The following is a 13,640-nucleotide window of genomic DNA, read 5'->3' on the forward strand; positions in this document are numbered from 1 at the left end:
CGAAATGGCTGAGAAGAAAATTAAAAATTATTAAAATTCGGTTTGAAGCACTTTTTGCCCCGTTCCGTTTCACTACTCTCTGCACTCGCTTTTTATCCCACTCCCACTCACACTCCTTCTCGCTGTCACGTGATGAAAGAAAAAGAACACCTCGGCACCGGAAAGCTTAGCACGACTGGACAAACAAATGCCCGTGTGCTCTATCGCTTTCATCTCCGGAAACTGGATCCCGATCGCTTCAAAAGGGAGGGTTGGGAGGGAGCGTAAGAGCAAGGGGAAGGAAAGCTCGGATGTCCTCTAACGGATCGTCGCTTCCCGAAAAAAGCTGTCCAGCATCAAGTGTACAAGTGCCAGCGCAGATGGTGCTGATGGCAGAAGACAATTTTCTGGAAGCTCTCTCCCACAACCCGTAAGCGTGTCCCGGAAGAGCCAGCGTGTTGTGACTGAGCAGGAAGAACCGAGGGGCGGCAATAACAAAACAAAAAAAAAACTGGCGAACTTTCCCTTCGGGTGAAACATTATGCACAGGGGGGAAAGGGTGCATGAAAATTCGGGTGGTTTTACGAGTTGTTTTAGATTGTTTCATAACTGTTTCGGGTGTGTTTTGTGAAAAGACCTTCGTCGCAGTGGGGCAAGGGGTTTTGGGAGGATTTAAAAAGGATGAATGGGTGGGGAAGTAGAGGGAATCGGGCCAGGAGCGCACTCCCGTGTACACATCCGTCCGGAAGCCCGGACACTGGTTTCGTTCACCATTCGTTCGCCGGGGAAACTTGCCTTGGTCGGTTCATCCTGATTGCACAACGCCAGCATACAGAGCTGGGCTTGCGGATAGTGTTAGTTATCTTCACCGGCAGCAGTACGAGATAGTTTTCCATTCTCCCTCTTTTTTCACATCATTCCGTAACACACACACACACACACACACCGATGAAGTCCCGGGACACACTTGCTCAATATTTTCGGTACACGCTTTCGCTCCGTGGTGCCGTTCTTATCATCATTTCTTCAGCGACGCTTCCGTGCACAGCCACACACACACACACACACACACACACACACACACACACACACACACACACACACACACACACACACACACACACACACACACACACACACACACACACACACACACACACACACACACACACACACACACAGAGCTCTTTTAGCGCTTTGCCCATCTCTGCCCAGCGTTAGTTTATATAAAGTTTTCACAACACATCGTTGCGTGTGCTGGAGGCAAGACACTGGGACTCGGGCGGTTGTCTCTCGCTCTAATTTGTCACCATTTGGGTGAAAGTCACGTACCGCAAGCTCATTATATTCGCTCATATTTCGAGCGGAGGGAACCGTTTGGTGTGTTGTTTATTCTTCGTGGCGTTGGTTTTTTTGGGCAGTGAAGGGGGAAAGGGAGAAGGTAGTCATTACGCGGTATGATTGAGTTATGGACTTTGCAGCTGGACACGGCTGTCTACAGTGAATCGTTAGTCCGAACCGTGCACGTGAGGATGGAACGCTTACTAATGGAACAGACATGAGGTTGAAGAAATATGAGCTTTTGCTACATTTTAATATACAGTAAGGTCGAAAAAAAAGGATATAATAAAGCAAGAGTTGTTTAATCGATTAAACAACATGTATTTAACATCAGTAAACTGTATATACATTCATTTTTTTGAAATAATCTTTAAAAGTATTATTTGTTTGATGCAAAAGTAATGAATTATATGTGGTTACGTTATTCATAAAATGATGCTGTGAAACACTTTGTTCCTGACAAGATATTTTAAAATGTTCGATTTTCATTGTTAAATCACGGACGCTATGCCATAAAAGGTAAGAACTGCTAGAAATGAAAATTTAAAATGTAGTCTTCACTTTTCAATCCAAGATATGAAGCAAAAACGAATGTTGATACAAATCGATACAAATGAATACATTAAACTTTAAAATGAACTACAAATGAATACATACATTAAAAAAAAAAACAAAAACATCGAAATGAATTGTCGTAATAGAAAGCATTGGAATCGACACAGTTCTTAAACTAGTACAGAAACTGATCATGAGCTCTAGCTGGTCGCGACAGTGTACCAAAACCGATCGTGGAATCGATCATGAGCCCAAAAAAGTCCTGGTACTGATACAGAACTCATCCTGGTCCTGGAAGCTATCATGAAACCATACCGGTCCTAGAAATGATCATGAACACATTCTGGTCCTGAAACTGAACAGGAACCTCTACCAGTTCTGTATCTGATCAGGAACCTCTACCGGTCCTGGAACCAATCATGTATCAATACAGATCTCGGATAATGAACTCATACCGCTCCTGAAATAGCTTCCGCTTTTATTGCATTACTGGAACTACACCTGTACATGTTTAGGATCGAATTTTGATGGTCTTGGTCTGGAACCGATACACTTCCAGTTTCAATCGAGTGGCTGATTCCTCTATTCGACAAACCATACTCTGCAGTGCATGTGCAGCGTAGGAAATAATGAAGTAATTTTAGCCCAATTTGTATACTGATAATCGGCAGCTTAAAGGCCGGGCTACACTGATCGTACTCCGTAGTGTAATTTCGATTTTCACTAGCGCATCTGGCGGCGACTGACCGAAGCATTTTGCCAAACAATTTGCCGCTTCAGAAATATGTTATTTTTCCATGTTTTGTACTTAATTCAGACGAGAAAAGTTTTTTTAAAGGTAGATGAACGTGTCTTGCACGCGTTTTCATGACAAAAAACGATGGAAAAACTACTTAATTTTGAGATCCGGCGTGACTATTCCCTCGATGACCAAAAAAAGCTTCCACCAGCCGCCGCAAAATGCGCTAGTGAAAATCGAAATTACACTAGTGAGTACGGACAGTGTCCGACGGCCTTAATGATTTTTTACTGATTTACAATTGCTGTGTGTGCCTAAAATTTATATCAAAATATAAATAGATTTGATTAAGTTTTTGATTTACTGATACCTTTTACACTTACCTTTCATATCTACACCCAGTCTCGTGAAAATTATGGCAATATTTCATCAACATATGTCCTTTATCCATTTAAATGTTGATGAATTTCTCGAAATATGAAACTGAGTTCGTGTTAGTGACATACCTTTCAAATAAATGTGACATTTCTCTGCTGTATGTTGGAATTTATACCTTTAGCTACCAAGAATTGATAATCAAATCCTTTACCCCTTCCTAGAAAAATACTTGACATTTTGGTCCGATCTGAAAATCATACTTCACCACGTTCCAATTATATCCCGCATGCCCGATTGCACTTCATCGTACAGATGACCGCTGGTTGGAGCTATTTCAATTGCTCTTACTGCAGCACACAGTCACTTGATGGTTTTTGTTTCCCACGAACCAGGCTGTCGATAAAGTGTATTCGTCAATCAGTACAGTGCAGCTGGTGAAATGACAATACAAAAATGCACATAAACCGTGACAGTGCGCCGCAGGAAATCAACGATGATTGTTTTTTTCTTTCTGGTTTTTTTTTATTTTCATGCTGTCAATGTAAAATTGCAATAAAAAAGGGGAAAAAACAATTGACAATAAACCTACTACAAAACGAGCACTCGAACGAGTCCTTCCTAAACAAAAAAAAACACATAAAAGGGGGTTTATGATTTTTGTGAAAATTTTATTTAAAAATGCTGTTTTATTATTGATCGTTTGATCGCGTTAGCGGTTTTACAATATTGTTTCCCATACCATGTGTTGTCACCACTTTTTTTTTACTTCATGTTTATACCCTCATTGCGTTTTTCCTCTGTTCAATTTCACAGTTGCCAATCAATTCCCAATTCTGTTCGATACTCCATGGTGGCTTTTAGGAAATGGGGACGCTTTTGTTCATTATTTGCGCTTTCAAAAACGTCCCTCATCAAAGCATCCGTATTGCCTGATGGGCCTTGGGTGTTTTTTATTATGTTTTATCTTCATTTACACATCACTTCCCTACGCTTCATTGAGTCCATCCAGTAATAGAGTCGATTTACAGCTACAGTAGTTGTTACAGATTGCAGTGTGCGTTGTTTTTTTCGCATTGTTGTCTCTTTCATGCTCATTACTTTCCCACAGTGCTTTTCGCGCGTCACTTCTACACCCTATACTTGAGTCACGTTTTAATTGATTTCAACCTGTTTCACTGCTCGCTGCACTAACATCCTAAAAGCTCGCACCCGCCCTCAATCAAGCTCTGAAACGGAAAATATGGGATAGCTAGCGTATGATTTGGCCATTGTTTGGTTCGCTTTTTGTTTTGTTTGTTTTGCATAAATCTCTTGGCTGGTCTTTATTGCGGTTCGTTGCAGTGTGGGTGCGGTTGCTTCAGGCGACGCGTTCGTTTTTTTTAAATTCGTTATTCCCTTTTGCACGGTTTGCTGTGATGCAGGCACACAGCAAAGCATTAAACAAAAAATAAATAAATGACAGCCAGATAGGTTGACACCTTTTCTGCGCTGCTGAACAGAACGTTTGCATGAAAGGTTTGAGTGGTTTATTTACAGTTCGTTAATTTTGAGACTTAGTCATGCAAATAAAATGTTGAATTAAACATAACCCTACTGTCAAAACGAAGCTCTTTGGCTGTCAAATTGTAAAAAAAAAAACAACGCATTTGTGAGACTTTTTGACGCTATCCGTAATGCAATTCACTCAGTCGCTCATCCCACACCGTTCGAAACCATTTGAGCTTGTTAGAGAGACACATATCAAAAAGAAGCCATTCCAGCCAAATACACTTTGTATAGAATTTTTTCCCTCCCATTCTCCCCCTGGTGCTGGTTCTGGCCATCACTACAGTCTTATTTCTAAGCTTTTTACACTGCACCGACAAACGGGGTGAGCTGGCAACACAGGAGCTGCCACCGTTCAAAATCAACGTCGTCGTCCTATTGCCTTCCCACTGCTATGCAGCTCGGTTTCGCTATCGCTTCCACACGATTGTACGCTTCGTGTGGTTTTGTTTCGTTATTTTGCTTCTGCTGTCTGCTCTACTAATCACTAGCATCTCACTCACTTACCTCTTGCAGTAGTTGGTTGGGCGGTGCGATTATATACACATACACAGAGAGGATATACGGGGTGTTTTTTGTTGCTGTTGCTTTCAATCGTTCGCTTTCCCGTCCGCCACCGAAGTGCTACCGAAAATGTACAGCTGCTACGCGAGCGGCATTAAGCACAGGCGTGTTAGAAGGTTAGACTACTTACAACTTGCAGCCAACTAAATATCGCCGACAATACTGTTGCTGTCTCGGATTTGATAGCTACGGGGACCGAGGGATAGTACTGCTGCGAGTGGGGTTATGTTTTTTTTCTCCTTTCCGTGTCTCTCTAACTCCCTGCCTTCGTTACGAGCCAGTAATGTAATACGATTTATCATGCCCTTCACGGTGCACATCTTCATTGTTGCTGTGTGCGAATTTTGTGCCATTGCTTGTCGAAATCAGTTCAATCCCCCTGGTTTTGCCCCATCTTTCTCTCGTCCAGGCCGGGGGAAATAAAATCATCACTATCGATCATCGTACATCGAGGCTCGACCCGCCGTGGGCCGCTTTGCATTTCTCCCCTTCATCCACCGCCCAAACGGTCCGTTACAGCTTGTCGAGCAGGTTGGACACGAGCAGCGGGGCAGCTAGCGGGGCACCGTTCGGATCGAGGGCGGTCGTACCGGAGGGCTGCTGCCGTTTCGGTTTGTGCCGTGATTTGGACCATTTTTTCGTTTTCCCACTGCCCTTACCGTTGTGGGTGGATGGCGGTTCCGGTGCCGCACTGTGGGCAGCGGTGGGAGACGCCGATGCTGCTGCCAGTTTGCAGGCCTTCAGCGAGCTGGGAATGTGCTCCGACCGGTTGCAGTGTGGCGTGCGCAGTATTCGTATGCTTATTTCGGCCGGTTCCGCCGGGGGCCGTGGGTCCGTCTGCTTTCTGCAGTTTATTTTGGACTGTGAAAAAATAGTGAAACAAGAAAAAAAAACTGATTTGAAATACTTTTTTTTATTTCACAATCAAAAATACATTTCTAATGGAGACGCCTGGTTGTTCATGGGAAGAGCACACAAAACACCAGGCGTCTCCATCCGAAGTAAAGTTGCAACGCAACGCGACGAAACAAACACGCCAGCAATCGTACAGAATCCATCAAAATCACGCCTCTACGCCGGTCGCTCCTACTTCCTGCTTCATTCGGTCCGAGAAAATCACTTACGCAATCTTTTATGCTTCCGGTGTCTTCCCTCGTGGTGGGCCCACTGTCGCCATTCACAATAGTGCTGCCGGTGCCGGTGTTAGTGCTGCTGCTGCTGCTGCTGCTGGTGCTGCCACTTCCACCGCTGCTTCCACTACTACTACTGCCACTGTCGTATATCATCGCCCGGTTGCGAAGCTCGTGCTTTATGCTCCAATCACGGAGATAGATATCGTTCTGTATCGGAATGCCGCCGTTCGATAAGCGAACTATAAATTGCCATCTGAAAAAGATTTATAGACGCACGCGGATCGCATTTTCGGTTAGTAAGAGCAAAGAAAGAGGCTGTGAGGGCTAGGGGAGATTGTGCAATGGGGTAGGTTGCAGTTACGAGTTGATTCGTTTCTCCCATCTTCGTACTTCGTACGCTTTTATTTCTATTTGTTTGACGAAGGCAAGCGAAGGGAACACAGTGGGCGAGGGAGCTGGCGCTGGGTGGTAAAGCATAAAATCAGCTACCCGTTAGCAATGGCACACTCTATTTCGTTCCCCTTTTCTTCTCCAATCCACCATTTACTCAGCTTCTATCGTTGTGTAGCTATTGCTGAAGGTTCAGCCCGCCCGGAATACGAATAGAAAGCTCAGTTGAATGGAACCGGATTTTCACTGCTTCCGCACAAAAACCGGTTGGCTCGTAAATTCCACCCCTTTTGTCCCGGGATCTACATCCCCCCCCCCCGCCCCCAGTAAGATGCAGAGGCACTGGTTTGGAACGCTGGCTCAAGAGTACAAAACCACTTCTGAAAATCCCTTTTTGCCCCTCTCAAAAACCTTGTCGGGCTCGGCTTTTCGGCCCACCGCCAAACCAGTGCCAACCCGTCCAATGGATTTCGGCACTGGCTGACTGGCTGGCTGGCTGTTCGGCAGAGCAGTGTGTTACGCAGCCGGAATGGAAATGCGACGAAGTGCGAATCCGACAGGCAAAACCGCCTAGCTCGTGCGGAAGCTTTGGATCGGTCGACTCGTCGCCAGCAGCGTCGTTGTTGCCGGCGCCGTTTGCAGAATATCGTAGTGTCACCCTGGGATCAAGAATGTCATCTCCGCTAGTGAAGAAAATGAATTATAAATTACACCTGCCCTGCGGGCCATGCTTACTCTATTTTATGCTGTGAGAGCTACTTGATGCTGTAACTAAAATTAAGTTTGCAATTGTGTGGTGCAGGAACGGTCGCTAGCGGTGCAATCATGCTGTAGTGAAGGGTGTTGTGAACGAGGGCTTACTTATTCTTTTTTATGGCTTTTCAACACAACTTAGAGCCACGTGCCTCGTTATTTAATCTCAAAACAGCTTCAAGCTATGCAGGTGATTGGTGCAAACTGAATCCTGTTTGGATCATTCTACTGTTTTTGATTAATTTTGTGAAAAAGAAAGCATCATTATCCGGTATGAATGATAACTAGGATGATATCGAGCTCGGCAAAGTTCGCACTTAGTGCCAATGATGTTGTGCCAAAAGAGGTTTTCTGGTTCTTGGAAGCATTCTTCTTTTTGGCTTGCTCTGATTTTACGCAGTGAGATGAAAAGACAACTGAGGTTCTATGGAGCTTATTCAGGTTTGATCGTCATCATTTATTTATTTATTAATCACAGCGCAATTTGTAGAGGAATAGTCAAAATTAATCAATTTTGAATTAGGGTCATTTGAGCCAAACTTTGTCCATCTTGACTTTGGTGTCGATTCGATTAGGTGTACGAAAGTTAACATAATCAAGAATGGACAAAGCGTCAATAGATCCACTAAGTATTTGATATAAAAATACACACTGTGCCGTCATTTGTTTATATTGGAGAGACTCCAGTACGAAAAAGAGGCACCTAGGGCGGTAAGGAGGGTTAAGTACAATCGTGGGATCCAGGCAATTCTTTGAATTGTTTCTATTCTAGCTATAATGTACTGCGGTGTAGGAGTCCATAAAGCACTCGCAAACTCAACGATTTGATGCACGATAGCATAATACAATGATTTGAGGCTGAACGGGTCTTTGAAAGCTCTACCATTACGAAAAATGAAACTTAATAAGCGGTTTCGTTTTAGAAATGCAGAGCTCGTAATGATCTTGAAACGTTAACCTGCTGTCTAATTGCACACAGAGTTAGTTCTGGGAGCTAAATTTTCTGCGATTTTATAGTTGTCCAGTATTGGAAATCTTCTTCTCGTTAACGTAATCACTGAGCATTTGTAGACGTTGACACTCAAACGATTTGGTGCAAACTAAGTAGTGTAGTGTTAGTAGTGAAGCTATACAGAGAATTCTGAAGTCTCAAGCAGTCATCAGTATAGGAAACAGGCATTAAAATCTTGAAAATTGTCGGCATATTGTAATTTCTGGTAGCTTGACAATCATTGAGCTAAAGCATCGTTAACACCATATCTTGACAGTTTTTCCAATCAACAAAGTCGAATCAACGAAATATATCTTTTTTTATCGTGAGCTTTGATTTCTATTAAAATACATTTTAATACACCATTGAACTATTTTCAAAAGAGTTCAATTAGCGATTGATGGTTTTTGATTTTTGTCTTCTTTGACAAGATAACAAGCAACAACTACCAAAAAGCTCTAAATGTTTAAGGTTCGTGGTGTGCTTCAGTTAGATCTTCAAGAATCTATTGTATAAATATGTTAAAGAGAATATGCAACTGAGCTACTGACACTTTATTTCCTATTGAAACCTCACAATCATGGCTGGACTTTCAACATTATTTTCCTTGTTCAGTTTTTTGTTTTGTTTTGTTCTTTTTTTGTGTATGTTCCTACCATCCTTGAAGGTTTGATTCCAATCAATTGAAAGGTATTTTACATTATCTGTTGGAATCATTATTCCTAGATAACTCTTAAGTCTTGAGGTTTAGCTGAAGAGCCTAACAAATTTTTTTCCAAAACGATGTTTGTTGGAAAGTTTTGGAATGGTTCAGTAGAATCTGAAAACTCCTTTACAGGGGTTTTCAGGAGTTTTCATAGCTATGAGACACTTAATCGGCTCCTTCTTCCGTGGAATGAACTTAATGTAACGAGAATTGTACTCTGTAGCACCCTTGTTTGACAAATCCAATTGGAATTTCGAAGAAGAGTCCTGTCCTACAAGAGTGCCATGTAGTCCAATTTCCAACAAATGGTATTACTTACCATAAAAAAGAGTCAAGGAAGTGTCCCAAAACTATGAGAACCCCTGGAAAGCCCTGCATTTCACCATTAAGTGTTGAAATCAAATGATCTGAAAGCACATATAATCGATTCAAAACATCAATTCGAGACCTCAGTCAGAATGTTTGAAACATGAAACATGAAATTGAAACATCACAGTTGAAAGTAAATCTTTAAACCGCAGTTATGTATTTCTCACAGATCTATAAATAAATTTAAAGTAGTATTCTATCAAAGGGGCTTATCAGTACAACATATCTATCACCCCAACCATATTCACGCGTGCCCCCAGCCCAGCATCTTGTTTCCAGCCTATTTAGCAATGCTCAAACAAGGCCTTCCCACCGTAGAGATGCAATCCGCACCACCCACTGTTTAGCATCTTGCTGTGGGATTTGTTTTACAATCAAAATTATCGTACCATTTAACCGAGCTTCGACCCGACCCGGGCCCCACCCCATCCATATCGAACGATCGCCCTCGACACATTCCGCTCGAGGAAAGAACGCCACCCGACCGGAACGAATTGATTAATGTTCCGGCATGGGCCGAGCATTCGCAATGAAAGCATATCTTCATCGCACCATCGAACCCATTCGTGAACCGTTTCCCCAAGGCAAGGGATGTGCGGGCTGTTAACATATCACACTTACCTCAGCACCATTTGATGTAATCGCGACTGTTGTCCCATTTTGCGTAGACAGCGACAGGCACCAATCACGGATAATTGATGAGTTTCCATTATTTTGATCCCTTCCTGGTATTGTTTGAACGCTTCCAGCAGCATGTCTGTCTCAGCGTGAAGAGGTGGAGAGAGAGAGAGACACACAGTGAGAAAATGCAACAAAGAAAAGGAGACAAAAATTAGAAACCGAAGCGAAAGAATAAAAAAAAGCAAAGAAAGGCTAACGAAGGGGCTAGCCCCAAGCGGGAAGGAATGGGTGGTTTCGGTCGTGTGCTAATGCAATCGATCATGTCCCATCCACAGCACAGCACACAACAAAGGGAAAAGGAGGAAAAAATACCGTCAATAAAAATGGGCTCCACAGCAGTACGGAACGGGCCGAACAAATAACGAACGAGCGCGTTGGATGGGGGACAGACCGAACAGGGATAAATAATTTACACGTACTTTGCTCCATCAGCCAGTCGCCGTACTGCCGGCGCAGGTCCGCATTGTACGGGTTGAGGCGGACGACGCGGGCCAGCAGCCGACCGGCAGCTGCCGGCTGCCCACCGTACAGCTTCACCAGCTCCAGGTAAGCCGCGGTAAAGAGCGGTTCCAGCTGAATGCAGCGCTCCAGCATCCGGATCGCGTCGCTCGTACGATTCGATTTTCTGTGCGGAAAGAGAAAGAAGGTGGAATGATGAGATGAAATTGATTAGAAATGGCAAGCACTGTGTATCGTTTTGGATCGGTTGTTCACTCAGACAGTGTGCGAGTAGTAAAAATCGGAAACGAAAGACCTTTCAGCGAGCGACGCCGAGCCGGGCGGGCGGTAGGACCGTCCTGGTAGGTCGTACCGCTAATGGCAAAGAGCCAAATTACAAGCAAAACATCCGTCTGTTTTCTGCTTTGCTCTTTTCAGTGAGAAGCAGAGAAAGTGAGGCAAAGAGTCGTAACAAGTTCCATCTTTACGCGTTCGACGAGTTGAAGTGGATGAATATTTTATAATCCTTTTCATCTAAAGGTACTAGTCTTTATGGGTGTGTCTTGTGTGTGTGTGTGTGTGTGTATGTGAGTAGGAAGCTATATTCGAGTTTGTATCCTTTTAACTGCTTCACTTCACCATTTGGCGGACGCTGGTGTAGCCGCTGCCGCGGGATAAAATCGGAACCAAACCCACCGGACCACAGCTACAAATTTTCACGTAAATAAATGGGAAAAGAAGACGGCGGGGAAATCGACTCCGAAAGCACGTTCATGCCGTGCGGCGTGCTTTTATTTCCTTTTGCAGCCAGTTCACTATTTACAATCAACTCGCCATCATCAACGTTTTCCAATTGGATGGCGGGGAGAAAGTGGACGGAAGATTCTATCCGTCCAACCGAACGTTTCGAGCGGCGGGCAGCGCGTGCACACGGGCGTTGGTTCGTTCGGTCGGAAAGCCAATAATGGTCACGATCATTATCATGAAAATGATGATGTAAGCTGTTCGACGTGTTTTCCCCCGTCTGGCTTTTCCTTCGAGCGGCGGTTTTGTCTACACCAGTTGTGCTGTTTTGTCAGCTCTGTCATCTTGTCGTTAATTTTGATGACAAGCGCCGCCACGAACACACTCACACAAAAACATTCCCACCCCACCAGGAGAAGGAGAGAAGGTTGACATTTCCCTACACCGCACTGGACGAGCTTTCGCTAAAGTTCACACCACGCTGTTTGAACGACGCTGTTTGAAGGCGTTCGTTTCACGCAATGCGCGCAAGAAGCATTCCACCCAGGGGCAATAGTGCTTACAACTGTGTACCGCTTTCCCCTACCTTCCCCTCAACCCGTCAAAACTAGCGCTCGCTGCACGACCAACACTTTTCCGCTCGTGAAATGTCAAATGACGACCACCACGGGCAACAGAAAAAGCCGTTGTACGTGGAGGCGCGCGTATTCGCGCGAAAGACAGTTTGCTCGCTGGCTTGCTTTGGTACGAGCTTTGAAATGAAGTTTTTTTTTCAACCTTTCTCTTTCAGACCCTCTCGTTTTCTTTTGCTCTTGCGTTACATGCGACGACGGGTTGCAACTGTTGCCGGCGCTTTCACGTCACGGCCCTGAGTTAAACGAGTTGGGTTAATTTGGTGATGACAACACTTGCCCGGCTCGCGACCACTCCCGCCCGATTGTGTTGGACTGACATGAATTTTAATTTTAAAGTTTTGTTTTTGGTGGATGCAGCGGAGGGGCGCGGCGGGGTTGGGGGTTTGTTTTGATTTTCGATGAATTTTCCACGGTTCAAGGCATTTGCATGCCATTTGCATAATCCGTTGTTGGCTTTAAAGTGAACGGGACATTTTGGTTTTGTTTTATTTATTTTTTTTTAAACTCAGGACAATGTTGCAGTTCATTGGTGGTCTAGCAATAATGTTCATTTTAAAATTATGGTCCACAGCACGTTGGAGTTTGCGGGCTGTGGATTTGTGTTGCCGAAGTTACAAAAAAAATCTTGTGTAATATATTATTATTTTAAGAGTGAATGGTGCTTTTTCTGACAGTTTAGTTGTTCACTGCCAAAAATTCAGAATATGGGTAAACCACTCCAAGGTTTTCAGGATAGTTATATGCACGTATACACCAATCTGCTGAAAAGCCGCAGTTCAAAACCTCGCGGATTTCCCACGATAAAAATGAATGTGGTCGGGTCGCACAGTTCATGTTTTTCGTGTGCTATCTGGTATAAAAATCTTCCCAACAATCAAGTAGGAAGAACATCTTGCCTAATATGAGAACAGGTCGATGCAAAGACCATTGCTAGGTTACTATTTTCAGCTTGCTTTTGACAGTTTGATGAAAAAGTGTTTACAAACACAAACGGCTAATAATTAACAGGGAAATATGGACATATTTACTGTATACAGAAACATTGATACTATTTTCATTTCTATTTACTTTCAATTAAACACTGGAACAATATGCATATCGTCCTTTGCTTATACCCCGGTGACGAATGATAAAAGAGATCTTTGAATAAAATCAGCTATAGCACACAGAATGTTTGCAATCAGCACCAAAAATTCAACCCAAAACACCAAAAAACACTGCCATTCGCTTCATAGTAATAAAAAATGTTTAATTTAACTTTTCAAATTTGCCCATGGCATTCTGTCAATTTGTTCTAAACGTCTCGACCTGTTCTTTCATGTATTTCGGTAGCGACGAACCTATTTTCGTCGTTCCAATTGCACCAAATTCCAATTGGACCAATATTTAGTGAACCATCTTTCAAAATTCATCTTTGAGAATTTAGGCTGTCAAATTGCATCGGCAAGCTAGTGAATATTCGCCTCAGAGAGACATTCATCTTGAAAATGACAGGAGTGTTCATCTTAAATAAACAATTCATCTTGAAGGGACTACAGCTAAGAGAGAATCAACTGTAGCTCTCAATTAAAAAAAAGATTGATTCTTTGCTTTACATGTCTCATACAGCAAATAAATCATTTGATTGACCGTTTAATGCTGCTATAACACCACCGACAAACCGACGTGACACTGGCGTTACAAAAGTGTCCCACACGAA

General features: G+C 43.4%; 1 protein-coding gene across 1 annotated transcript; it reads right to left on the reverse strand.

The window, feature by feature from the left end:
* Positions 1-3,651: 3,651 nt before the first annotated feature.
* On the reverse strand, positions 3,652-10,747 carry LOC121599300. The gene is made up of 4 exons (XM_041927008.1): positions 10,544-10,747; positions 10,065-10,200; positions 6,226-6,487; positions 3,652-5,962 (listed from the first exon to the last, which is right to left on the reverse strand). Exons 1-4 carry the CDS (start codon positions 10,716-10,718, stop codon positions 5,615-5,617), a joined length of 921 nt encoding a protein of 306 aa, XP_041782942.1. The 5' UTR covers positions 10,719-10,747; the 3' UTR covers positions 3,652-5,614.
* Positions 10,748-13,640: the final 2,893 nt, after the last annotated feature.

Source organism: Anopheles merus, chromosome 3L (assembly GCF_017562075.2).
Source record: "Anopheles merus strain MAF chromosome 3L, AmerM5.1, whole genome shotgun sequence".
NCBI classification, from domain to species: Eukaryota; Metazoa; Arthropoda; class Insecta; order Diptera; family Culicidae; genus Anopheles; species Anopheles merus.

What these genes read in the sequence shown, in the direction of transcription:
- LOC121599300 (XM_041927008.1), bottom strand. Translation starts at nt 10,718, where the DNA reads ATGCTGGAGCGCTGCATTCAGCTGGAACCGCTCTTTACCGCGGCTTAC. An exon ending in CGACTGGCTGATGGAGCAAA is followed by an intron (nt 10,201 to 10,543) that starts GTACGTGTAAAT and finishes ACGCTGAGACAG; the next exon opens with ACATGCTGCTGGAAGCGTTC. An exon ending in TTACATCAAATGGTGCTGAG is followed by an intron (nt 6,488 to 10,064) that starts GTAAGTGTGATA and finishes AATCTTTTTCAG; the next exon opens with ATGGCAATTTATAGTTCGCT.